This window comes from Natrix helvetica, assembly GCF_964273705.1.
Source record: "Natrix helvetica genome assembly, chromosome: 4".
NCBI lineage: Eukaryota > Metazoa > Chordata > Lepidosauria > Squamata > Natricidae > Natrix > Natrix helvetica.
This window is the reverse complement of record NC_138550.1, coordinates 61,213,754-61,240,029: the sequence shown is the minus strand read 5'-3', so window position 1 is coordinate 61,240,029 and position 26,276 is coordinate 61,213,754. Positions and strand designations below refer to the sequence as shown.

Genomic DNA, 26,276 nt, shown 5'->3' with positions numbered 1-26,276 from the left:
GGATCGGGTTGTGCCTTTGCGACCTCTCCTGCGGCAGCGACCCACCCGGGCTCCTTGGTATACCGAGGAGCTGAGGGTGATGAAGCGCCACAGGAGACGTCTAGAGAGCAGGTGGAGGTCCTCACGCTCCGAATCTGATCGAACACAGGTAAGATCCTACTTGCGGACCTACCTTGTGGCATTAAGGGTGGCCAAACGTAGATATTGCGCCACCCTTATTGCGTCCGCGGATAACCGCCCTGCCGCCCTGTTTAGGGTGACCCGCTCCCTCTTGTCACAGAGGACACAGGGGGCACCCTTACATGGCAGAGCAGAGGAATTTGGGGAATATCTGCAGGACAAAGTCGCTCAGATCCGGAGCGGATGGGCCCCACTCAGTGGACCAGACGGGCCGCCAACAGCGAGTCTTGTGAGACCATCCTGGGAGGAGTTTGATTCTGTTGCCCCCGAGGATTTAGATAGGTTGCGTGGACGGCTGCGACCCACCACATGTTTAATGGACCCGTGTCCCTCCTGGTTGGTACTGGCATCTTGGGAGGTGACCCGAGGCTGGCTTCTGGGCCTGGTGAATGCCTCATTGGGTGAGGGATCCTTACCAACCGCCTTGAAAGAGGCGGTGGTGAGGCCCTTGCTTAAGAGGCCTTCACTCGACCCAATGGAGCTAGCTAATTATCGTCCAGTCTCCAACCTTCCGTTTCTAGCGAAGGTTGTAGAGAATGTGGTGGCGCAGCAGTTTCCACGACACCTTGACGAATCCGAGTATCTAGACTCACGCCAGTCCGGCTTCCGACCCGGGCACAGCACAGAGACAGCCTTGGTCGCGTTGGTTGATGATCTCTGGAGGGCCAGAGATAGAGGTTGTTCCTCTATCCTGGTCCTATTAGACCTCTCGGCGGCTTTTGATACCATCGACCATGGTATCCTATTGCGCCGGTTGGAGGGGATAGGAGTCGGAGGTACCGTTTTGCGGTGGTTTGGCTCCTACCTCTCCGACCGGAGGCAATGTGTGTTGACAGGGGGACAGAGGTCGACCCCGAGGCCACTCACTTGTGGGGTGCCACAGGGGTCGGTCCTCTCGCCTCTCCTGTTCAACACATATGTGAAGCCGCTGGGTGAGATCATCCGTGGTTTTGGGGTTGAGTATCACCTCTACGCTGATGATACTCAGCTGTATATTTCAACTCCAAACCACCCCAACGAGGCTGTCGAAGTGATGTCCCGGTGTTTGGAGGCCGTCGGGGTCTGGATGGGGGACAACAGACTTAAACTCAACCCCTCCAAGACTGAGTGGCTGTGGCTACCGGCACCTCGGTTCAGCCAGGTGATCCCATCGCTGGCCATAGGGGGCGAACAATTGCCCCCTGTGGAACGGGCGCGCAATTTGGGCGTCCTCCTTGATGCCCGGCTGTCAATGGAGGGCCATGTGGCAGCCGTGGCAAGGGGGGCGTTCCACCAGGTTCGCCTGGTGCGCCAATTGCGCCCCCTACTGGACCGGGATGCCCTACGCACGGTCACTCATGCGCTGGTGACGTCCCGCCTGGATTACTGCAATGCTCTCTACATGGGGCTGCCCTTGGGACGCGCCCGGAGACTGCAGTTAGTTCAGAACGCAGCCGCGTGGGCTGTGATGGGGAGTACGAGGTACTCCCACGTAACACCTCTCCTGCGCGAGCTGCACTGGCTGCCTGTGGTTTTCCGGGTGCGTTTCAAGGTGCTGATTACCATCTTTAAAGCGCTCCATGGCACGGGACCTAGTTACTTGCGGGATCGCATCCTCCCACATACATCCCTGCGGCCAATACGCTCACACAGGGAGGGACTTCTCCTGGTGCCGTCCACTAGGCAATGCCAGCGGGCGACACCGAGGAGTAGGGCCTTCTCTGTGATGGGCCCAACCCTCTGGAATGACCTCCCCCCCGACATTAGAACCACTTCTGACCTCCGCTCCTTCCGGCAAAAACTGAAGACCCACCTGTTCCGACTAGCAGGCCTGGCATAATTCAACTGTCCCTCCTGGCAAATGTATTATATCTGGTTATTTTAGGGGTTTTTTAATTTACTGTATTTGTTTTTAGGGGTTTGAATTTATTTTATATCTGCTTTGTACAGTTCTTTTAACTACATTTTAACCTCCTCCATGTCAATTGTCAACTGTACATATTTAATTTAATTTTATTGTATCTGTTATATTTTGTATGAACTGTACACCGCCCCGAGTCCCTTGCGGGAGAGGGGGCGGTCTAGAAGCATTAAATATTATTATTATTATTATTGAACCTCCTGTATGCGATGTGATGGTTGAGGTTTTTGAGGTCCAAGATGGCTCTCCACCCCCCTGAATTCTTGGGTACCAGGAAGAAAATGGAATAAAACCCACTCCCTTCCTGGTTGGGTGGAACCTGCTCCACAGCATTGATCTCCAGGAGATGGTGGATTTCCTGGGTCATGAGCTCCCTCTTGAGGGGGCGGGAGGGAGTCGGACAACAGATGAAGTTCTGAGGGGGTTGGGAGATGAACTCCAATGAGAGTCCCTCCCTGACTGTCTGGAGGACCCAAGTGTCCTCCATGGTCAGTGCCCATTGGGGGCAAACAGCTGGAGCCGACCCCCGATGGGAGGGGAGTGCTGATGATCACTTGGACTTGTGGAAGGGCCTGTTAGAAGCTCCGCCGCAGTTTGACCTGTGGTAGTTGAACTGCTGCCTACCCCTGTCCCGAAAGGACTGCCTGTCCTGGGACCTATCTCCCGACTGGCCAGTTGGTCTGTTTGAGGGAGTGAAGGAGGATCCTGCAGAGTCTGTGGAACAAAAGGGCTGCCTCCTGAAATAGGGAGCGGATTTACGATCCTGTTTTTTATTCAAGGTGGGCAACACCTTCCGTTTATCCTTAGACTCAATCAAGAAGGGGTCTAGGACCTCCCCAAATAATTTGGTCCCCTTAAATGGGGCAGAAGCCAATTTCCACTTGTTCTTCTGGTCCGCCTGCCAATGGCAGAGCCAGACCAGGCGGCGGGAGGTCACGTTGGAAGCCAGAGCCCTGGAAGCGAATTTTACCGCATTAAGGGAAGCATCCGCTGCGTACTGGGATACTGGAATGATCTTAGTTATATCCTGGCGAAGACGAGTGTTTCCTGCCGACAGTTTAGCCTGAAGCTCACGCAGCTAAATGGCAGAGGCTCTATTAAAGAAGGACGTGGAGGAAGACGCCTTCATGGCCCAAGCCACTGCCTGATGGGTCTTATGGCAGGCCTTCTCAGCTTTTTTGTCCTCCGCCTTAAGGCCTTCTAACAGGTCAGCAGGGAGGACCGAGTTAAACATGAGGGCTGCTATAGGAGGGTCTACGGAGGGCAGGACCAGGATGTTCTCCAGTGCGGGATCAACTGAATACAGTTTCTTGTCCCAGCCACTGGACATGGCCAGGGAACCAGGTTGGATCCATTGCCGCTGAATAACGTCCATAAAAAGGTCGGGAACCGGGACCAGCTCTTTTTGCGGAGCCCGAACATTAAACATGCTAGCATTAGGTTTGGCCGGAGCAGAATCTGAGGAACCCTGCCTGGTTTTAGGTTTAGTGCCCACTTGGGTGGTATTCTTAGCCTTGTGCAAAATGGATTTGAATAGGCTAGGCTTAAAAAGTTCCGAGAAGGCAGGGGCATCCGGAAGAAGGTCCTCATCCTCTGAGAGCTCCTGCTCCTCCTAATCCAGGTCCTCCAAGGCGAAAGCTTCGCTGAGCGCCAAGGATTCCAGGGAGGGATGACGTACCCGCCTGGCAGGGGGAGGTGCCTCCTGCCTGGGTTGGGAGGTAGTGGGGGCAGTGGGCACCTGGCCACGTTTCTGCATACCCTCTGCTATGCCCTGAGCAATGGCACGGGCGACTACAGCCTGCATAGGGGCGGACAACCCGGGTTCCTGAGCTGACCCGGGTTCCTAACCAATAGGGTCCCTAGTAGGAGGGGGATCCTGTTGGGTGAGGTTATAATCAGTGAACCCAGTAAGGTTTGGACCCACGGGGGCAGGTCCTGGCTCAAAGGCCCACAAGGGGGCAGGAGAAACAGGTTCTGCCAGTGACCTATCAGGGGAGAGGTCCTGGGATTCTACCTTCTCATCAATGACTGACAGGCGATCCCCCCTAGGGAGCGGTAGGATGACTGGCTCAACCAGGGGAATAGGCTGAGGAGACTCCTTTGCTGCCTGGCGCTGGGCCTTCTCGAATTGTTTGTCGAGGGCCCACTGCCGCCTCTCTGCATCCCTGGTCACTGCCACAGAGGGCGCCTTATAGGGATGACTGTCCTGACTGGCCACCCTGCCCTTCTTTGCCCCTTTGGCCCTGCCTGCAGAAGATCCCTTGCTGGGGGCCTGAGAGGGGCCTGGTCTACCATCAGAAGGATCAGATGGGCGAGGGTGGTCCATGGCCTGGTGGCTCAAGCTTCAGATGAGAAGGCCAAACAGGTGGAGAGCAGGAGATGTTGGAGACTCTGGTGGCTGCTGGAACAGATGACAAGCCGGAGCAGATCGCAGAAAAAAGTCCAGATGAATAAGCTGGAGCTCTACTATGAGTCCAATGAAGCCAGCCGCTCAAACAGGAGGTGAGAGAATGGAAAAGCAAGACCAGGTAGATAGTGCAGGGAGAAGCAGATGGTAAATTTATTTGAGGCTCGCCCTGTGCTGGTGTATGACCACCAGGTGGCCAAGACACCAGCGCCGCTTAGGGAATGTTGTGGGTGGTAGTGACCCAGCCGGAGGCCCGAACAAGGTCAGCTGACCACCCTGCGGCTATCTGCTGAAGCGTGGCTGAGCGCTGGGCCGCTGGAGAAAAGGCACGATTTTTAAAACCTCTCCAAAATGGTCACCACTCCGGTATGGGGGAGAGGGAGAAAGAAAGATGGCGGCCGTGCTGTTTAAAACGGCCGCGCACCTCTTCGTGGCAAGCTTCGCCCTTCGGAGGTCGAGAAACGCTGAACGGGAAAGAGCTGAGTGCTTTTAAGGTCGCTGGCAGCCGCCAGAAGCCTTGCCGCTGCTGCCGCACTCAAATTATACAGGCAGCTCTCCGCTGCCATCCTAAACGCGGCGCGGCAAGCGGAGCACCCACCACCACCACGCCAACCTCCAAGTCTCAGGAGAACAACGACGTGAAGAAACTGTTTTTAAAGAAAAAGGGACTACACTGGTAGGGAAGCAAATGTCAAAACACATAAAAAATGAAAAAAAATAGGGAATAACTAAATGGAAAGTCTAAGCCTAGGATAAATCAAGCTGGAGCTCAAAAACTAGTCCTGAATGGGCAGACTGAGGAAAAATTCTGGCGCCAAGCAACACCAGGAGGCGTGGCCAAGGAAAGATTCCTCAGTCCCAGGGCAACCAGACTGATTTAACCCGTTGCTTGGACTCTCCAAGCGGTGCACAGGAAAAGTGGCATTTCCCCCTCAATGCTAGCGGCCGCTAGGGCTGGCTTTTTGCCTTGCTTTGTCTGGCTATTGGGTGGGAAATGGACTGGGGCCTGAGGAGGAAGCCTGTGTCAAGCTAGACAGGGAAAGCTGCCTGTGAGAGGAAGAGAAGCCAGGTGAGCTGGACCCAGACGCTTCCCGGATCCCCTCATCCCAGAAGTAGCAACCTTGCATTTTCCCCTCTCAGCTGTCCCCCTTCTTCACACGGCATCACCCAGCAGTGGGAACAGAGAGGGAGAAGGAGGAGGCGTTCCTGAATGATGCATTTCTGTATGGCATTCTCCCCTCAATGATAGTGGCCACCACTGCTCCTTCTCCCTCTCCATTCCCGCTGCTGGGTGATCCTGTGAAAAGAAGGGAACACCAGCATTAGCACACAGAAACAGCAGCACACAGGAATGCTGCCCCCTTCTCCCTCTCCGTTCCTACTGCTGGGCAATCCCATGTGAAGAAGGGGGCTAGCAGAGAGGGGAGAGTGCGAGATTGCTGCTTCTGGGATGAGGGGACCCGGGAAGCCTCTGGGTCCGGCTCACCCAGCTTCTCTGTACAACTCTGCTGCCAGCTCCATAGGCTGCCAGAGGACCACAACAGCCGGTGGGGAAGGAGGGGTATCCCAACACCGGCAGCTCTGCAGGAAAAGAAACAGTTTTTTTCTGCTGAGCTGAATCGACGCAGGGTTGCATTGTGGCTCTGCATTGTAATAGGCTTCAGCAGTAAGACGGGATCCAATCTCCTCCACTGTGAAGCATGCAAGTGAAAAAGTTCACTCAATCAATTTCAACTTTGTGAGATTTTTTTTCTTTTGCAAGAAGTTGGAATTGATTGAGTGAAACATGATGGGAGCTGGCCTCACAGAGGGGGTTTTGCGTGCCATGTCTGGCACATGTGCCATAGGTTCACCATCATAGACATAGGAGATAAAGAGTATCTTATAGACACCATGCCCTTCTCTAGCTTAAGTTTGAGAATAAATGAATATTTCTATGTTTATTTAAAGCTGAATATAACCAAGCCAAGAAAATATCAGTATTTCTATTTTTTTGTAAGCTTACCTCTAATTTGTTATAATATTTGCTGCCTGATTACTAAGAATTCACTGGGTACCCAAAATGTGTCAATGCCTAGTTCCTATGCTTCAGTGAAAATTTAACTATTATAACACAAAAAAGGTTTTAAACAATTCAGATTTTTGTAAAACGCCAGAAAAATACAACTACTGATGTATTTTTTCCGGTGAGACTAGTCTGTCAGGCCAATTTGGTCTACCCAACTATGGGACGGAGAATACTGCTTCTGCTTTCGCCTTTCAGTCCCAATCCAGGAGCCTTCCCGGGCAGTCACTTTTGTGACAAACTATTTTTTGTTGAATTTATATTTTACCGACAAAGACAACCTTTATTTCTTTGTCAGTAAAATATGAATTCAATACAATCCCTAATGCATCAGAGGCTCTTAGGTAGTATAGAAGTTATGGAGTGTCATTATGGAACTATAGGAATGAACTCTAAACTCCTTTCCTCCCATGCTTTGCATGGTAAGCTATATCTGGTCTGTTGCACAGCATTTCTGATTTGATTAAAATATAGCCTGTGGCATAAACTTAATAGAGAAGAATATGTAAAATGAGAGAAGAGACTGAATTCATAATTCATAAACACACAAACTATTATCCACTTCTGTCCTTTCTTTTCTGACTATTCGTGTTCATAACTCACACCTTTTCTTTACAATCCCCTGACCTTAAGACTATTATTAAGGGAAATACAGTAAAGAAAAATCGAGATTCTAATCAAACATACATAGCTAGCTATCATCAAATGTTAATTTGGGAAAATATCTAATGATAAGCTAAAGGGGGAGCGGGGGAAAGACAATTACCACTACAGTACAGACAAGCCCGTAATACTGAACACATTAGCAAGGATGGTAGCAGCTTAATAACTGTGTTTAAAATAAGACACTATATTTAAAGACAGTAACTATACAGTATTAACATAGCTTTAAGAGAAAGATCAAAGATACTTACAGAACTTCCCTTGGTAGTCCCGTAACAAAGAATTAGTTTCCTATAATTATAGATCCGAACTTCTGAGAAAACATTTAGATGGCTTGGTATTTCTGAACAATATAAAGGGGGAAGGGAGACAATATATATATATATATATATATATATATATATATATATATATATATATATATATATATATATATATATATATATATATATATATATATATATATATATTTTAAAAAGAGAAAAAGTATTAAACTTAGCAGAGTTTCTATCACTCCTGGAAAGTAATGTTTCTAAGAACACTTTCTTTGGCATCCAGCAACTTTTTTCCTCACTTGACTTTAGTTGACATATCCTGCCTTTCTAATCTGATAATCACTTAACTTTTTTAAAAAACCAAATAAAATAAAATAGAATAAAAATACAGGTTAAAAGTAATAATTAATTAGGCTCCTAAACTATTTAACAGTAATTAAAATCCTGGTGAAAAAGATACATGTATACAAATTTTCTAAACAGTGAAAGAGTGAGAGCTGAATGCATGCCCTAAGTGTGCCATAGATTGGTAGCAAAGGAGAAAACAATCTTCTTGAACATGCCAGAAGAAGGGCTTCTGACAGCAGGAACATCTTTGTATTAAGAATTGAATAGTTTCATAAAGGAAGAAGAGGGCTCCTAAATAGTTAGGTTCTATGCCATTTATGGCTTTAGGTCAATACCAACTTATTAAATTGTGCTTGGTAAGCAATTTTAAAATTTGAGATGATCTTTCAGCTGTTTTGGCTGCTGCATTTTGCATCAATTACAACTCCAGGCACTTCTCTTGTGGAGTGCACTACAGTGACCACAGTGTAGGTAATCAGTACCCAAATCTGTGGGCAACCATTACTAAATCTTGATCTGATCTGATTTGATCAAGTCAGAATGTACTGCAGCTGGGATAATTATGCAAAAGTGCTCTTTACCAGAACTGCCAAATGTAATTTCACTGAGACCTGAAGGTCAAATGTACTTCCAGGCTGTATATCTGGCTTCTGAAATGCATAATCCCATCTCAAACTTTAAGCATATAAAACAATGAACCAGGTTATCAACAGTAGTGATCAAAACAGTTAACATCCTATCTGAAAGCCTGAATGGAATGACTCCTGAAAAATAATAAAATGTAGATGCCCTTTAAATGATATTTAGTTTCTTTTAATTTAAAACAAAGCAGTAGTTCCTAGAAGTTATAATTCCCAACCTGGTCAGTAAGATTCCCAATTACTCAAAGGCACATTAATTTAGTTTTCTTGGCAGGACAGTAGTTGTTTAGCTTTTCACTTTCTTAGTCTAGCCTAGGGGTGTCAAACTGGCGGATATGTCATGCGCAGGCCACACCCATCCCAGCTCCACGAATGGAAAAAACATAACCAAATAACATTTGACGGTAACGTGATGCCATGAGTTTGACACCCATGGTCTAGTCTATACCTCAGACATGTCCCTTTCCAGTATTAACCAGGCTTCATCACGCTTAGCTTCCAAATTCAGAAAAGGAATGAATAGGAGATAACACATGCTACAACTAACAGCTTCTAAATGTTTTTTTAAATTTTCAAGGACACCTCACAAGGACCTCAAAGGCATTCTCAGAAAATAAAAGCAATTAATCACCTTAGTGTGGTGCTTTGTTTGGAAGTTTGTCCATATCTGCTTCTCATAAAAACAACCAAGGTAACTTAAGACTGTTAAAAGAAATTTCCACTGGGCTAAAAATGTACTAGGCTGTCTTTGAAAAATCAAGGATTGGTGACTGACTACATTTCCTTTGGCAGTCATTTTGTGAATATATTAGTCGCTTCATGGCCAGTCTGTTTGACTGCCCACAGGACATTCTCATTCTAAATATGCCAATAGGTCAACAGAAAGCAGCCTGCTTCTTTTCTATATCAATACAAGAATGAAACAATTATATAATGTATACAAGACATTATATACCTGGTAAAGATCGAGCAAACTCCAACATACATTCATATAATTGGGCAATGCTATTCCAGTCATTTAGAAACATCTCAACTACTTTTCGGCCACCAACTGGTTCAGACAACTGGTTTTCATATGTCAGATAAACATGACGAGTTGGTCCTGCAAAATGAAAGGGAGAGGCCAATTTGATACTCAAAAAGTATAAGAGGAATGACAATATGCAAAACAATTGAGAAATTAACCTTGTTCCCTGGAAGAAGTGCTGATAAGCGGGCAGTTTGCAAACACCAGTTCAGCCACCCATGTACGGTTATTTCTACCTTGCAATCGGAAAGTACAATCAAGAAGAGAACGATCCAGAGCCTTCTGGGTCTCCTCACAAATACCCTTACATGGAGGAATTCTGTGAAAGAAGTTCAAGGTACAACAATACACTGAGATTTATTTAATTCTTTCAAATTCTGAAAGAAAGCATGCAATTTAAGAAATGCAAGTATGCAAGTTAGTTTTTTCAATCTAAATAATGCATTTATGACTTTACTAAATAGTGGCAATATATAAGGTATGGCCAGAATTGAAAGATTTAATGCAAGCTGATTGGTTTTTTTTAATGTTTACAATATACAGTAAAATTTGCAACCTTCTGGGAACACTTTGAAAACCTTCAGATTAGCTTTCCAGTATAGTGTTTTTATAAGAATGAAAGTCGGTCAAAATGGCCAGTTAAAATCTGAAAGTCATTAGGCTTAATAATATCTTTGAATAATACCTACTCCTTAAGAACTATGTTTTCCATGAAGATATACACCTAAATGCCAAGCTTGTACACGTTCTGTTTTCCTCATGAATAAAGAACAATATTCTTGTACTTAAAATTGGGGGGGGGGGGGGGAGTTGCTGTACAATTATCATTAACAAATTCACAATATAAATACTAATGTGGAAATAATGAAAAAATATTCTTTGAAATATTATATAATTTCTTTTTGATCCATATAGAATATTCTAAGCATAAGTGGAATTTTACATTAATTTTTTTACTTTAATAAACGAATAGCATGACTGAAACCATCTCCTTCAACTTGGACACCTTGATGTGGGATCTCCATACTGGATAACTGAAATGTAAAAAAAATCTTAATAAATGTAAGTTTGTATTATCATAACAAATTAAAATTCAAGCTGCATAGTATCATTTGTCACATATATGAATCTTTCAGCTTGTAGTAACTACTGCAAGAAATAAAATCCTACCAGAGAGAAGTCATCTCTTTACATATAAAATGAGTTAAGCAATTGCTTCAAGTTGTTACATTGCATTAATTAATCTCACACTATAGTTACCTAACATTTAACATCTAAAATATTTACAATATAAGACAATATTATATCAAAGAAAGCTAATGTAGTCGGATGGGCACCTAAACAAAGGCACATTGAAAAGGGATGGTGGTTATTGAATTGTGATGGGCATATTCAGTGTGGAAGGACAATCCACCAAGACAGTTAAAAAATAGACTAGGTCAGGCTAGAGGCTGAGAAGAAATCCCCCCCCCCTCCCCTCAATGGTCCTCTATGAGAGAAGTAATTGAGCAATAGCTTGGAATACTGGTGCCTCTTCCATTCAAAGGCCCAAATTCTCAATCCTATGACTCAGGAAAAGATTTTCCTGTATGCACACACACACAGATACAGCAATAGATGAGAACAAAAATACAACATCTATAGATACAGCAAATTACTTTATTACACAGAAAAAAAGCACAACTGTTTGCAATGGCAACTTCTGATAAAGGTTGGACAGAAGTTAGATTCCTTTTTCAATCATATTGTAATCAATTATCTACTATTTCTGTCTCTCTCTCTCTCTCTCTCTCTCTCTCTCTCTCACACACACACACACACACTCTTAGTCTGTGATTAAATATTTCAAATTCTGCTCAAAACCTAATCTTTGCTTAAAGCAATAGACAGCATATTTAAGAAGTGCAGGTCAAGGGTCCTCTCATCTCATGTCACAACTGCTGCAACCTTCTTCACATGTAATACTGAATAAAGATTTTTTTTTAAATCAAGCTGCTATGGCCTGATTTACTGTCAAGTTTCGATTCCATATTGTACTACATCAAAAACAGTTAAATCATATTATGGTTTAAAATAAATTACAAGCCAGTCTTATTTCTTCCTGTTTTAGACAATCCCTTGTTTTAACTATTCCAATTCAACAAATACAATTTGTTACCTACCTCCATGCGGAGTCCTATAAAGGGCATATTTGTGTCACACATTGCTATAATATGAGCTAAAACTTTATTGAATGCACACATTTCTCCAGACTGTTTTGGTTTTTTTGGTTCTGTGGGGCACAGTTCATCAGACAGCTACAAAACAGCAGAAAAATATTTTAAAAGATACATATTCTTTCAAACACAAAGGTAGAATACAATGTAAATCACAAGTAATAGACATCATAGTAGGAAATGTACTTGTTTCATATACAGTACTCAGAATTCATGCCCACTATATTTGGACTATACTTCTATATGTGCAACTACTTGGAAACAAATATTAAACATTAATTTAAATGTCCAATCAATTGTGCTCATTTTGAGCTTGAATATATTAAAAAGAACATTACAAGCAAGCTAGCAGCACGTAAGAGTGTAAAATGTTATAATCGATTATAAGCTTTTGTAGATGCAAATAGTGCTAAAAAAATAACCTGAAAGTACACTTTTATAAATAAAGTATTAACTTCTGTTTTAAACAGTGCCTAACACTAGAAATATAGCCGACTTTATTATTACATGAGGTAATATTTAAGATGCTACTTCAAACACATTTTCTATTTTGTCTCAGAAAAAGATATATACAGTTTAGCAGATTTATTCTTTGTCATCATAAGCTACTCATTTATCTAATTAAGTGAAATGTTGCAGTATTCAGCCTTTTATTTTCAGCTAAGAGAAATAATTTATTTCTTATCCACTGAAAGTAATAAATGCTAATGATCAAATCCATACCTTGCGTTTTGTGCCACTTTTTGCTTGTTTGCTACTTTTTGTGTCCAAAACCAATTCTTCAATATTTGGCTTATATTGTTGGAGTAAAACTGCAGTGGCAGGGCTATCATCTCCTTCAGCATAACTCACAGAAAGAAAGTAGTATTTGTATTCTAGTTGTGTAGGTTTATTGGGAACATCAAACATTTCCACTACCTAGGATGTTGAAAAGTCACACTAAGCTTGGAAATGTAGTCCAAAATAATATATTATAATTAATACAAATCTCAAAGAAACCCAGATTTTCTAAACCAACTTCAGAGAAATTTGGATTTAATTTACTCAGAGCAGATCATACTGAAATAAGTGAGAGTTAAGTTACGTAAGACTAAATTGAGTTTCACTGATATCAACGCATCCAAATAAAACTAAATTTCAAATTCAATATATGAATATGATTACCACAAATACAGCAAACTACATACCACATCAAATGATATGTTTACAATGTAGTCAGCAATTATTTTTTGAAATCTTTTTTAAACAACTGAAGAAAAAGCAAATCAGTTATTGAAACGTGGAGCAGATTATATTAAAAATGTTTGGGTTTAAGATTGTAAATTTTTCAATGGTAGTCAATATGTATTCTATTCCAATGTTTCATACTAACACACTTTTGAAACCGACATGAGCATTCTAAAATGTAAGGTTTACTGCTAATTTTTTAAAAATTACAAATTTAAAAATCTAGAATCATACACATAAAAACCAATGTCATAAAAACAACCTTCTTAAGCCTTAGTCAACTTAAGACATCATTCACTGAGTATCATATTTACTTGGCCAGTTGATATCCTTGAAGCAAGTTCAACCTCTGTAAATTCTGGTCCCTAATGATGTTATTAAAGTAATCAAAGTATTGTAATAATCATGACAACTCTTACTGAAGAAACTTTTAGCGTATTTTACAAATGCATATATATTTTTCTTTTTCAGTTTTGGCACAAGCGTATTTTAAAATGATTATTCAATGTTTATTTGTATACACTTAGTACTCTGCTCAAAATATATATATTTATGTTTCCATAGAATCCTCCCGTCATTCAACAAAGAACATAGACATCTTATAGACAACTTTTTTTATATTGTAGAAATCCAGTGGCTCAAAGATACAGATAATGAAAAGCTGCAAACACCTTTATATTAAAGCAGTAAGCATGATGAAACCTGAATTTAACTGGGCAACAGTCAGAAAATTTGGGATATAAATATTCTTCAAATCTCATTTTCACCAAAAAAATTAAATTAAGAAGTTCTTATATTGAGATTCAATGTTATATTAACACCTTTGTTATATGCTATGATAGTTTAGTATCTTAGATGTAGAAAAGGATTATGATATAGTGTCTCTCATTTATTTACAGAAAGTAATCATTGGCAATTAAGGTTTTATTTTAACTAATACTGCATGAATAGAGAGCATAGGATGCAAGTTGGGTTCTGTCAAACACATATATCCTCAAAACATCTCATGGCTTTATTACAGAACCAGCTGATGACCCAGCGTTGCCTGGGTATTTATAGACATTGAAGCGTTTGTCTGACAGGAAACCATTGAGAGGGGTCTTTCTTCCCCTTACTCCCATGCCCATCATCCCTGCCCTCTCCCGCCCCCCTCTCATGTGCTCCTCTTTCCTGCCCTGTCCACGATCCTGGCACTTCATAGGCCTACTGTGTGAGGGAGGCTAGGCCTTAAAGGCCAACTGTGTGAGGCAGCAGTCTATCAAAGGCCTCTGTACTGGCCTAATCAGGCTCCCTTCATAGGTCTACTGCTATATGGGCCTAATCAGGCTCCCTTATACAATACAATACAATAGCAGAGTTGGAAGGGACCTTGGAGGTCTTCTAGTCCAACTCCCTGCCTAGGCAGGAAACCCTATACCATTTCAGACAAATGGCTATCCAACATTTTCTTAAAGACTTCCAGTGTTGGGGCATTCACAACTTCTGGAGGCAAGCTGTTCCACTGAATAATTGTTCTAACTGTCAGGAAATTTCTCCTCAGTTCTAAGTTGTTTCTCTCCTTCATAGGCCTACTGTGTGAGGGAGGCCTAGACCTTAAAGGCCCATTATGTGAGGGAGCATGCTCAATCAAAGGCCTCTGTACTGACCTAATCAGGCTCCCTTTGCTTCGTAGATCTACTGTGTGAGGGAAGTCTAGGCCTGAGTTGGGCCAAAGGATGATCCTGGAACACAGACTGAAGCTGTTTCCTGTGAGATCGGGCTGCCGCAGTGAGGTGGGGGCAGGCAATCTGCTTAGGCCAGCGATGGCGAACCTTTTTTGGCTCGCGTGCCATAAGTGGGGGAGCGCAGGGGGGTCGTGTGCGGGCATGCCGCACCCATAATGCAATGTGCGGTCCCCAGTGCGCATGGGCGCACTACAGGTGCTCCCCCTCCCATTTTACATGCTTTTTTTGCCCTCCCCAGGCTTCAGAGGCTTTATAGAATTCGGGCTGTGATTCGGTGTGGTACTTGCTTAGACTGGAGCTGATAGGCAAGGGCGATACAAGCAGGCAACCATCGGCCGATGGTGGCGGAGGTGACTTTGCGCCCCATGGTAGCAGGATTTTTAGGAAACGAAAAGCAATTCTGATCGCCTGAACACCGGAGAGCGCTTGATGTATTTGCGAATGGTTCGACGCACATCCAGTTTGTGCCATCTGTGCTCCGTAGGATGTCTTGGCTGAGGACAAAAGTCCGGAAGAATGACTTCCTGCCTCCGATGAAACCAAGAGTTGACCTTCGGGAGAAACGAAGGATCTAAGCGGAGAACGACCCTGTCTGGATGTATGACACACAAGTCCTCTCTGACTGACAAGGCCGCCATCTCCGAAATCCTACGTGCCGAGGTGATCGCGGTCAGGAATACTGTCTTGAAAGTTAGGTGTTTCAGGTCACAGGTTCGAATGGGCTCAAACTGAAATTCAACCAGAGCCCGGAGTACCACATTTAACTCCCAGGTCGGATATCGATGAACGACCGGGGGCCGCAAGTTTGAGGCTCCATTCAGGAAGCTGCGAACTTGGAATGACGTGCTAGGGATAGATGGTCGCTGGGAGCGAGGATGGCAGACAGCGCCGCCACTTGGCGATGGAGCGTGTTTGCTGCCAGCCCCTGGTCCAATCCGTTTTACAAAAAGTCCAAAATTTGCGGTATAGAGGCGCAAGTGGGGTTTATCTGCCTAGGTACGCACATTTTGCGAATGCCGCCCAGGTGGCCTTGTAAATTCTGGTAGTCGATGGTCGACGCACAGCCTGGATGGTTTGGCTGACCTTGAAAAGGCTGGCATTTGTGGTGATAGTTAGGTGATCCAGCTTGCAGAAGAGACTGCCCTTGATCGGAGCAGGAGAATCGCACCTCAGGGACTGCTGGACCTTGAGAGAAACCAGTGAAGGGGAGTTGCTCTTCTTGGCCCTTTGGTGGGGTAAAAGGCACCATTGCAATTGTCATGAATGTAGTCTCACCCATGGTACTATCAATAGGCAAGAGATCATCTTGCCCAGCAGTTTCGACAGCAGGACGATGAGCGCGGTCCGCGAGGTTCTCACCTGAAGGATCAGTTGTCTGAGGATGGAGATCCGCTCCTGAGACAGAAAGACTTGGCAACTTAAAGTGTCTATTATGGCACTGAGATGCAGCAGCCTGGTGGTGGGAGTGAGATGGTTTTTGTCCACGTTGACCGAGAACCCGTGGTCTTGCAGGGCTCTCATGGTCACCTGGAGGTCTTAGACTGCTTGCTGGCGGGACAGTGATTGTATGATGATGTCGTCTAGGTATGCTTGAAGTCTCACTGGATGTGACCTACCATGGCTGCCAGAATTTTTTAAAATGTCCTGGGGGTCGATGAGAGGCCGAATGGTAGTGCTCAGTATTGATAATGTGTTCCTGCATAGTAAAATCTCAGGAACCTGCAGTGAGCCTTGCGGACAGGGATGTGAAGGTACACTTCTCGGAGATCTATTGACTGGCTCCCACCAGTCCTGAAATAAGTGGTCGCCCTCTGATGGGAGGCATCAGCTGGCTGTCACTTATAGCGACGGAAAGGCCTAGAGTCTGATCCGCCACGAAAGGACCACTTAGAGAAGGATTGCTGTCTGGCCCTGTCTCGAAAGGGTTGATGGTCTTGTGAACGGTCTGGTCCCTGACTGTACAGGCGGTGGTACTGACCGGTGCTAGTGGATGGTTCTGAGGAATGAAAGGACTGCTTTCTAAAATAACCAGAACCTTTGTGCTCTGTTTTCTTGGTAACGGATGCCATAACTTTCTTTTTGTCCTTGTTTTTGACTAGGACAGGGTCCAAAGCCTCCCCGAACAGCTTTCCTCTTTTAAAGGGGGCAGAGGCCAACTTCCACTTGGACCAAATGTCAGCATTCCCATGGCAAAGCCACAAGAGCCGCCTGGTGGTGACATTTGAGGCTAAGGGCCTGGAGGCGAATTTAGCGGAGTTGAGGGTGGCATCCACAGTGTATTCTGCTGCCACTAAGACCTTAATGAACTCCTGCCTCAGTTTGGTGTCGGAAGCTTGGCAGATATGTGTCTGAGCCAGAGGAGAGAGGCCCTGGACATAAAGGACGCTGAAGTGGCTGTCTTAATGGCCCAGGCAGCCACCTGATGGGTCTTGTGACATGCCCTTTCTGACTTCTTGTCCTCTGCCTTCAAGCCCTCTAATAGGTTAGGGGCAAGACTGAGGAGGATGTAAGGGCTTGAACCGGAGGATCCACCTGAGGCAATTTTAATAAGTCCTCCAGGGAGGCATCCACCGTATAAAGATTTTTATCCTTGTTACCAGGCCTGGCTAGAGTGCCCGGCTGAACCCAAAGTCGCTGTACTAAATTCAGAAATAACTTAGGAACTGGCACAATCTCCTGGGGAACAACTGGTTCCTCAAAAAGACCTTCGCTAGGGTCTGACGTGTCTACTGTCACCAGATCGGTGGCAGTTACTCCTATACGGGTGGCTGTTTTGGCCTTGCTCAAGGTTGTCTTGAACGAAGCATGTTTAAACAACCCAGTGAAGGCTGGTTTATCCGTGACAGCTCCCTCGTCCCTGGAGAACTCCTGCTCTGGAAGGATTTCCTCATCTACAGCTGAATCCTCATTGTCCAGCGAGGAATGGGGAGAGGCGGGTCCCTGTGGAGCTTCTGAAGGAACAGCCTTAGAGGAAGAAGACCTGGCCCTGCAACGTCACTTGGCACGTTTGAGATCCTCTGCAATGCCCTGGGGTATGGCCTTCATTATAACATCCTGCATTTCCGAGGAGAGGGCCGACCTTTGGTCTTCTACAGGCCGCCTACGCTTAGCGGCCCGGCGAGGCAGAGGATGTTGTGGAGCCAGTGATAAAACTGGAGGAGAATCCTCTGCTTCTAATGAGCAATGAAACAAATCAGCATTATCTCCCACGGATGGTCTATTTCTGGCCCTCATTCTCACTATCCGACCGTGGTGGGTCCTGATTAGTAAGAGCTGGGACCTGTGGTGATTCCACTGCAAGAATTGGAGAACTAGCCACCGGTTGTTGCTGGGCTTGTTCAGGTTGTTTCTCTGGTGCTTTCTGGCGCCTGGGGGCAACTTGGTCTTGGGGCTTTGTTCCTTTCTTTCCCCCAGCCTGGCGCTGTCTGCTGAGGGCCTCTGAGGCTGCTTTGCTAGTCTGTCTGGTAAGGCTCCTGCTGCTAGAGGGCCCTGGCTGCATTGCCTCTTGATTAGTGTTGTCTGCAGTGACGTGCGGTGAGGTTTATGACTGGTAAGGCTGGTGACGTCATCAGGAAGGCAGGGGAATGGGACCACATGTGCTGGAGGCTGAGGCTGCCTCAGTCTCCAGCACACGTGATCCCATTCCCCGCCTTCCTGAGCGCGCTCCGCCGGCTCGCGCTCCCCAACAGCAGCTGCTTTTTAGTGCTTTTCTGTGCGTCTGGCGTTTAGGACATCCGGCTATCTACCTAAACGCCAGATGCACAGAAAAGCAGCTGCTTTTGGGGATCGCGGAGTGCGAGCCAGCGGAGCGCGCTCAGGAAGGCGGGGAATGGATCAGCACACGTGATCCCATTCCCCGCCTTCCTGAGTGCGCTCCGCCGGCTCGCGCTCCGCGATCCCCAACAGCAGCTGCTTTTCTGTACGCCTGGCGTTTTGGACATCCGACTATCTACCTAAACGCCAGACGCACAGAAAAGCACTTCGCCTCCAAGCCACTTCGTCTTGATGACGTCGCCGACGTCGCTGCTGAGCGCGGCCGGATGGAGGTAACCAGAGTGGCGCCGAGGGGTCCAGGTGGACGAAAGAGCGAGCGAGCGAGCGAGCGATGGAGGATCAGGCAGCCTGATCATCGGTCGCTCGTCCGCCGGACTGCCTTGGCACCACTCTGGCTACCTCCGTCCATCTGCGCATGGCAGCTGTGGCGATGTCATCAAGCCCCTGCCACTTCTGGATGTCGATTGCAGTCGCGAGGAGCGCGCAAAGTACAGCGGAGGCAGGAAGGTTATTGGCGCTTCCGAGAACTGTTGCAATTATTAATCAGCCTGGTGCCTTGTGGAGACATACTTTGGTTTTCATATACAAAAGACTGACACATAGACTTCAAAGAAATATATTTCTTTCTGGCTGTCCAAGGACGGACTGTTGTAGATCTTCTGAATTGTTTAATTGGTGCCATGAAGTCTAACACTTCTGAGTGTGAGGTAAACAAGGGCACTAAGGAATTTCTCGAAGATAACATCTTATTTATGGCTGCCATAAAAAAGGGGCTCATAGATAAACATTCCATTCTTTACTGTCACGGTGATATCTTTGACTGTCTAATCAATGATATATGTACATGTGAAGCTTTCCATACATGAAACTGTATCTTTTCATTACGTAGTTTTCTTGTTTATGAATATGTATCCACCCACCCTATTGAAACCAATAAAAGAGAGCCACGGAGTCAGATCTGGGCGCTCTCATCTCGAGAAAGCAGCCTCTGTCTCTTTCATGATCCGGCCCCCATGAGAAGCCCACCGGACATTCGCAGAGAACCCTCCTGCCTCCGCCGGTTGCCCAGCTGGCACCGCCCCGCGCGCACTCCTCCTCCTCTTCCTCTTATATATATATGAAACTCCCTTGCGGATATTATTATTTTATATATTATTATTTCATGATGAGAGGTGAGGCTCTGCCTCCCCTGCCTCCCCTGACCGCACGTCCCTGGTTGTCTGTCATTATGCTGTGAGTAAGGGTAGTCTAAGCACCACTCACCACCTGGAACACAGTTGGGGATATGAGGGTAGCTGCAGCTGCTGATTCAGAGTCGCGAAGATTGATGACTGAAATGAGTAATTAGGCCGGTGCTGCCACGAGGAAACCTCTGGGGTGAGATCCAACCTCCCAGTGCCTGCAGGGTTAACAGCTGGAGGGAAGCCTAAGGCAAGGACCAACACCTCGCTGTTAATGATAAATTAACATTCGGGGGGGGGGAGCGACTGACCACCGGATTGCCGGACAGAACAAGTCGCACTGCCACCACTCTCCAATGCTGACTCACTAATGGAAGGGAAAAACGCGGCAAAACTGCAAACAAAATGGCCACTGGAAGTTTTTCCCTTAACCAAAATGCCCATTGCGATGACTAACTGCTGGAAAAATGGCACCAAAATTCAAATCTGCAAAGCAATGGCGCAAATGGATGAGTCCTCACACCGACCGTCGTGCCATACGCTCAAGTATATTGCAAGCAGCTGGGCCCTCACGCCGCTGACCGCTGCGCGAAGATAAAGGGCGATCGCGGCGGCTCCCAAGCCGGCTTGCATCGCCCAGCAATTTAAAGGGACAGCGAGCGCCTGGAGAAGCCCAGGACAAGCGCTGGCAGCAAATAGAAGCAATAGACTCAAATACAACAACTGAAAGGCAGACCTTATTTTTTTGCAGAATGAAGAAGAATTCAGTTGGAAAGTCCAAGTTAAGGTTAAATTTCTGTTGATATTCTGGAACCACTTAAAACATGTCCTTGGGCTAGGCTGAATTGAAAAAATCTGAGGAGCCGGAAGAGGAGGCGTGGCTAAAGATCTTTCAATTCAGTCCAGGACAATCAGGCAGAATCTAACCCATGCTTGGACTCTCCAAGCAGCGTACAGGAAAAAAGAAATAATAATAATAATAATAATAATAATAATAATAATAATAATAATAATAATAATAATAATAATAATAATAATAATGAGGAGGAGGAGGAGGAAGAGGAGGAGGAGGAGGAGGAGGAGGTACCACATTATTACCTTTTGCTTTATATTTACTAGTTACATCCATGCTTCTAAAACATTTTCCTTCGTTACCTCACACTGCTTAGCAGAAAAAGTAAAATATTTAAGTCAATTTAAATTATCCTATTATGATTGGATAATGGCTTTATATGTTGTTACTCAAAGAAAAATCATATTTACCCAATTTTGAATAATTTTTCCAGGTTTGGGAACCACTGGATTACATCATCTTTCTTTCCTTTTTACCATCTCCATTTGTGCAATCTCTTTTTCTCTTAACCTCTCTAAATTCTCTTTGTTTCCTAGTTGCCTTCCTTCCAAGTAAGTGGCTAGTTAACTTTCTGTCTGCATTAATGGAACAACTATTTCATCAAATTAAGCATGACGATAGCCATCAAACTGATCCTATCATAATACATTCTTCATATTACAAATACTTACAAGGACCACATTCTTATGTTGAAATCTCATTTACTTACAATGTAATACTGTGGAAGTCGGGTAAGCTTGATAAAAAGTTTGTGGCTGGAAAGATTTCCCACAGGATGAGTAGCATGATTAACTAGCTGCAATGTTTCACTGCTTACTGTCGGCAAATGTTTTATTGATTGTTTGCAACGCTGCTGCCCAAGCCAAAACCTGAAGTGAACAAAAGCAAACAGGACATTGGTGGTATTCATTAGAAAAAAGCCCATTTCCTCTGTAGTCTTGGCTTCAGCTATGCAGATATAGTAAGAACTTCCAGCTAAAAAGCAACATTTTCAAAAACCACTGTACAAATTCTTGTATTTAGATACACATCCAAAAGAAGAATGATGGCATTTTATCCCATCTTTTCATATGTAACTCAAGGTGGCAAACATACCTATATTCTTGACTTCCATTTTCCCTACAACCCTGTGAGATAAGTTGGGCTGAGACAGAGTGACCAGACCATGTCCCCCAGCTGGCTTTCATGCCTAAGGGAAGCCTAGAACTCACATTCTCTTGAGTTCTATCACTCTAGCCACTATACCAAACTGGCTTACATAGACACAAAATACACACACATTGAGTATACATATACTCATGTGTGTGGGTATGTGTACATATGTACATAAAAATACATGTAAAAGTAAATTAATATGTTAATTTGTTAATGAAGTCTGGCTGCAACTTCTAAAGCATGAGGAGCTAGACATATCTACAGAACAGTGGGCAAACAACCAGTTCTTTGAACCTCTCTGGACAAAGAGGGGAAATGAGATTGCTCACATGTGCTCCAGATAGGAGATCCTTGTGAGAATATTGCAGGACAACAATCTTCTATGGGTCTGAACACTGGGAGATGAGAGAATCAGTCATCAAGCTCACAACTGCAGCAAAGCCTTTTAAAGAACACTGAGTTTACTAACCTTGCTTTGGAACACCTTCAGAAATTACTTATCTAAGTATCTTAAAGCTACTATAGTCTTTGAAACAGCAATTCTGATCTGGTGCCTCTACTTTTATTTCTGAACAAAAGAAAAATTGACTGTAAGTTTAAGAACTTAAAGAGTTTAAAATAAATGGCAGAATAAATAAATAAGACTTGAACTAAAAAAGCTATAAACAAATTAAGGGTGAGAAAAATTTGAAATATTGAAAAAAAACCTTCTTGGATTTTGTAACTAACTATATAAAATATAGTAGGAACCAGAATTATTTTTGTAGGTAGGTCATAACAAAGATTAGAGACTTTGCTATTTCAATTGGATACTAGAGGAAACAAAAGAAAGAAAAAAGAAAGAAAAGTGTAAAAAGTGTTTTTATTAGTATTGGAATTTATAAAATGATACAATATGCTGTAATATTTGAAATGTTAAGTGCAAATAAAAGTGGAAGGTCAAGATAATGATCTGAATAAAGACATTTTACTGGATATTCAAAAAGAAGCTAGCTGAGTTTTAAAAATTAAAGGGATACCAAGATAATGACCTGGATAATGTCTTTTTACTAAATTTACAAAAGAGAGTTGAAAAAACCCTAGTAATGAATCAAATCCTACAATAATATTTGAATGAATTAAAGATTAAGATTTTCAAAAGTAAAAGGAAGGAATATGAAGTTGGTTTATTTGATCAAGATTAAAATAAAAATGTTTTTGTAAAGTTCTGGCAATCCTTTATGGACTTTTTGCTGACAACAGGATTGAAAAGTCTTATCAATTTGTTTATAGATAAATGGTGGGTTGTGGGAATAAGATAATTTGCCTGTAACCTTATACAGGGTGAAAAGCTACCAAACTTGTTTCTGGTTGTGATGAAAATTTGTATTCTCTTTCCCACCGTGAGATCAGTTTATTTATTCTCTGCTTTTGTTTCTTAGCGAGTTTTGATTCATAAGCAGAATTATTACTACACTAGTAATTACTAGATTAGCAACTTGAAACTAGCAAATGAATGTGCATTATTAAATACTCCACTCAAGAGGTTTGTGTTTCAGATACACATGTATGACAATATTTTAAGTGATTCCAATAGTGTTCAGAAATAAAAAAGGCTTTAACCACAATTCATGTTGACCAATCAAGATTATATTAAGCAAAAGAAAAGTGACTTTTCTAGATCTTTGCTAATAAAAATCTATGCTGTATAACATGTGAGGAGCTATAGATCCAGTCCTTTCAAATAAACATTAAAGCTTCCCTGTTGTAATTACTAAAAGGCAGCCAAAGCAGAAATTATAGAAAATTATTCTAAAAGTGAAATTGTTTTTATAATGACAAAGAAGTGCATTTCCTGGAATTGCTTTTTACTAACTTGAGCTGCTGAAGCCAAGGAATGATACGCTTCATATCATCATTGACAGACTTCTCTACATCATCCAGGGTCTGCTGATCTACAAAGAAAAGGTATTATTTAAAATATAATTATTTATATATATTTAAATAAAATACAGGATTGTAGCCAAAATAGATTTCTGTTGATTCTTTCATTTTAAACAACCTGTCAGCCTCTACTTTGCTTGCTTGCTATCGGCTGCCATAGTAACGGTGAGGGTGAGGGCTAATAGTATTTGGGAAGGGAATTACTAGGTACTGGAGGAGATATTGTTAGGAAAGTTTGTTCTCACCATCTTCTGCGCATGCTGATGGCTCATGTTTGGACCTGGCCACAGTCAACTGTCTCTGCATACCAACTGAATGAAACCACCTGAAGGTGCACCCCACATGACATCTTTGGGAGCTGGAGATTGGACATTGGGTTGGGATAACTGGGGGGAGGGTTTGGGGCAAACGTTTGATATGTACAAGTTCGTGCTAAATCAATCTCCATACAGAAGGGATTCCAGAGTAACACATATATTATAAAAAGACATTTTGCTAATAACCCATGGCCCAGTATTTCAAAACTTTAATAATAACTGCAAGGACTTCTCACTGATTGCTGTGCAGAACACAGTGTTCCCTGTTCTTCAATCTTCCATCTTTCTCCTTCAATAATTTTTAAAATACGATTTAAGAACCAGTTAGTTACTATAATTTGTCTAAATCACCACTTGGCTAATAAAGTTATTCTGTGAACGGGGACCTACAAGAACAAAGTTTTTGATGCTTTTTACTACTGAGCATCCAGTAACTTTGAATGCTTTTATAGAGACTAAATTAACAATATAACAATACCAACAATATTTAGGTATCCTGTGCTGTATTACAAAATGGTAAGTAATATCCCTTAAATTTAGAATTAGTTTAGCAACTGGTTAAGTAAAACAGGGTCCCCAAAAGACAGATAACCCCAAAAGACACAATTCAAAGTTCCGCTGACTGCCCCCCACTCTGAGGTTATCTGATTATATTTTGGGTACTCTGCAACTGGCCAGCATTTACGACCATTTGCAGCATCCTGCAGTGATTTAGGACATTTTTTTTGCTTGAAATGGGTGTTTACTTTCAGTTTCTGGGGGAAAATAACTATTGTAGACAATGGATTCATTCTATGACCACTGCTTTTAATCATTAAAAAAAATCACAAAATCAGTGCCAAAGCTCCGGCTAGCGAACACAGGCAAATCAGAGACTTGGCTCCTTCTCAAAGGTCTTCTTTAATGAGTATATCATATCGACACAGCTTCAATGGAAAACCAAATCTAAATCTTTCCCGCGGTTACAATATAATTAAACTAGGAAATAACTCCATCCCCAAGTATCACAGGTCACGTTGGCCAATTGGGTTAATTGGTGTGCTCTTCAGGCACTCTTTCCCCAACTTTAGTTGTAGCCAGTAGAAGTGACCTTGGTTCTCATGAGAAAGCTCTTTGTTCTGTCTAGTAATGCATTCCAACCTCCTTCCCCCTCTGTGTGGCAACTGAAGTATAGAAAGATGGCTGCGGCCAGATTCAGTTCAAAGTTGACAATGCTCATGATGGAAATCCCAAACTCCATTACAGTCATAAGTCAAGAACTATCTACATCACAAAAATGATGATTATTCGATCCTGGAAATTTGTGTGCCTGCTAAGTTCTAAAAGTTGGATTGTTAAGATCTGACACATTTCATATTTTGAATGGTTATTTTTTTGGACAGACAGGAAAGATCAGGCAATATACTTCCAAATAACCAAGAGTCAGTTTCTTGTTTAAGTTGTAGTAATTGTGGAGAACTGGTTGGTGTCACGGCAACAGCAGCTAGAAATAGCGGAGCTCTGCCAAGCTCCATGAAAACAAACCGATATCTGCTTGCTGGGAGACCCTAGGGGGTCAAAGTTGCCCTGGAGAAGTGGTGAAGGAAGGAGAAGTGCTTCATCGACCATGAGGAAACCGCAATTTCCTCAACAGACATTTTTGGCAAGTCACAAGATATGACAACTAGGACAATAAGATTTGTTTGTTAGCAGTTCATGGATAGAACATTGAAACTGGGTGAGACAACTTCTAACTTTTATTCTAGAGACCTAACCCAAGTAAAATAATTTTGAAAAATAATCTCTAAACGTTAAGAAAATGACGACTGGATACATGGGGAAAGATTAAAGACCCAGATGTGAAAGAAATATCTAATAGAAACTTTAAAATATAGAAAGCTTGGAAAAGATTTAACAATACTTTGAAAAGTGATTAGTGGAAGAAACTTTTTATTTTTTTATTTATTTCTAACCTCCCCTGATTAGTTGACAATCAACTGTTGTTTTTCACACACTGTTTAATGGATTTGGAGCAGGAGAGCCATCTACTGGAAGAAGAAGATTACTGCAGCGTGGGAAAGTGATAATTGTTTAAGATACACAAAGAAAAAAAGTGAAAGTAAATAACATCTGAAAGGCCACTTGACCTTGATTCTAATTCAGTAAGCGATTTGGATGTTTGAAAATATCTTGCAAGCTTTTTGAAAATCTCTTAAGACAAATTGAATTGCAAAAGATCGTTGGCCTACCTCAGTGCTTCTCAAATAGTGGGGCGGGCCCCCCAGGGGGGGGCGCGAGGCTCCGTAAAGGGGGGCTCAGCTCAAATTATTTTATATATTTTTGTTTTGCAGGTTAAAGTTTTTTTTAATATTGTGTTCCTTTAAATCCTGTGCTCCTTTAAATCTTTTCTGCTACAGTTAA

At 43.4% G+C, this 26,276-nt stretch overlaps 1 protein-coding gene across 3 annotated transcripts in view; it reads right to left on the bottom strand.

The window, feature by feature from the left end:
* The window catches only part of MED14 (mediator complex subunit 14), a 106,397-nt gene that overhangs the window by 40,900 nt on the left and 39,221 nt on the right, over positions 1 to 26,276 (bottom strand). For all 3 annotated transcript variants that reach the window (XM_081951692.1, XM_081951694.1, XM_081951693.1), the window contains exons 12-19: positions 23,492 to 23,570; positions 21,191 to 21,350; positions 12,446 to 12,640; positions 11,669 to 11,803; positions 10,464 to 10,540; positions 9,665 to 9,825; positions 9,435 to 9,581; positions 7,467 to 7,558 (exon numbers count right to left, since the gene is read on the bottom strand). In XM_081951692.1, coding sequence (XP_081807818.1) covers positions 7,467 to 7,558; positions 9,435 to 9,581; positions 9,665 to 9,825; positions 10,464 to 10,540; positions 11,669 to 11,803; positions 12,446 to 12,640; positions 21,191 to 21,350; positions 23,492 to 23,570 — 1,046 coding nt within the window. The remainder of the gene's footprint in view (positions 1 to 7,466; positions 7,559 to 9,434; positions 9,582 to 9,664; positions 9,826 to 10,463; positions 10,541 to 11,668; positions 11,804 to 12,445; positions 12,641 to 21,190; positions 21,351 to 23,491; positions 23,571 to 26,276) is intronic.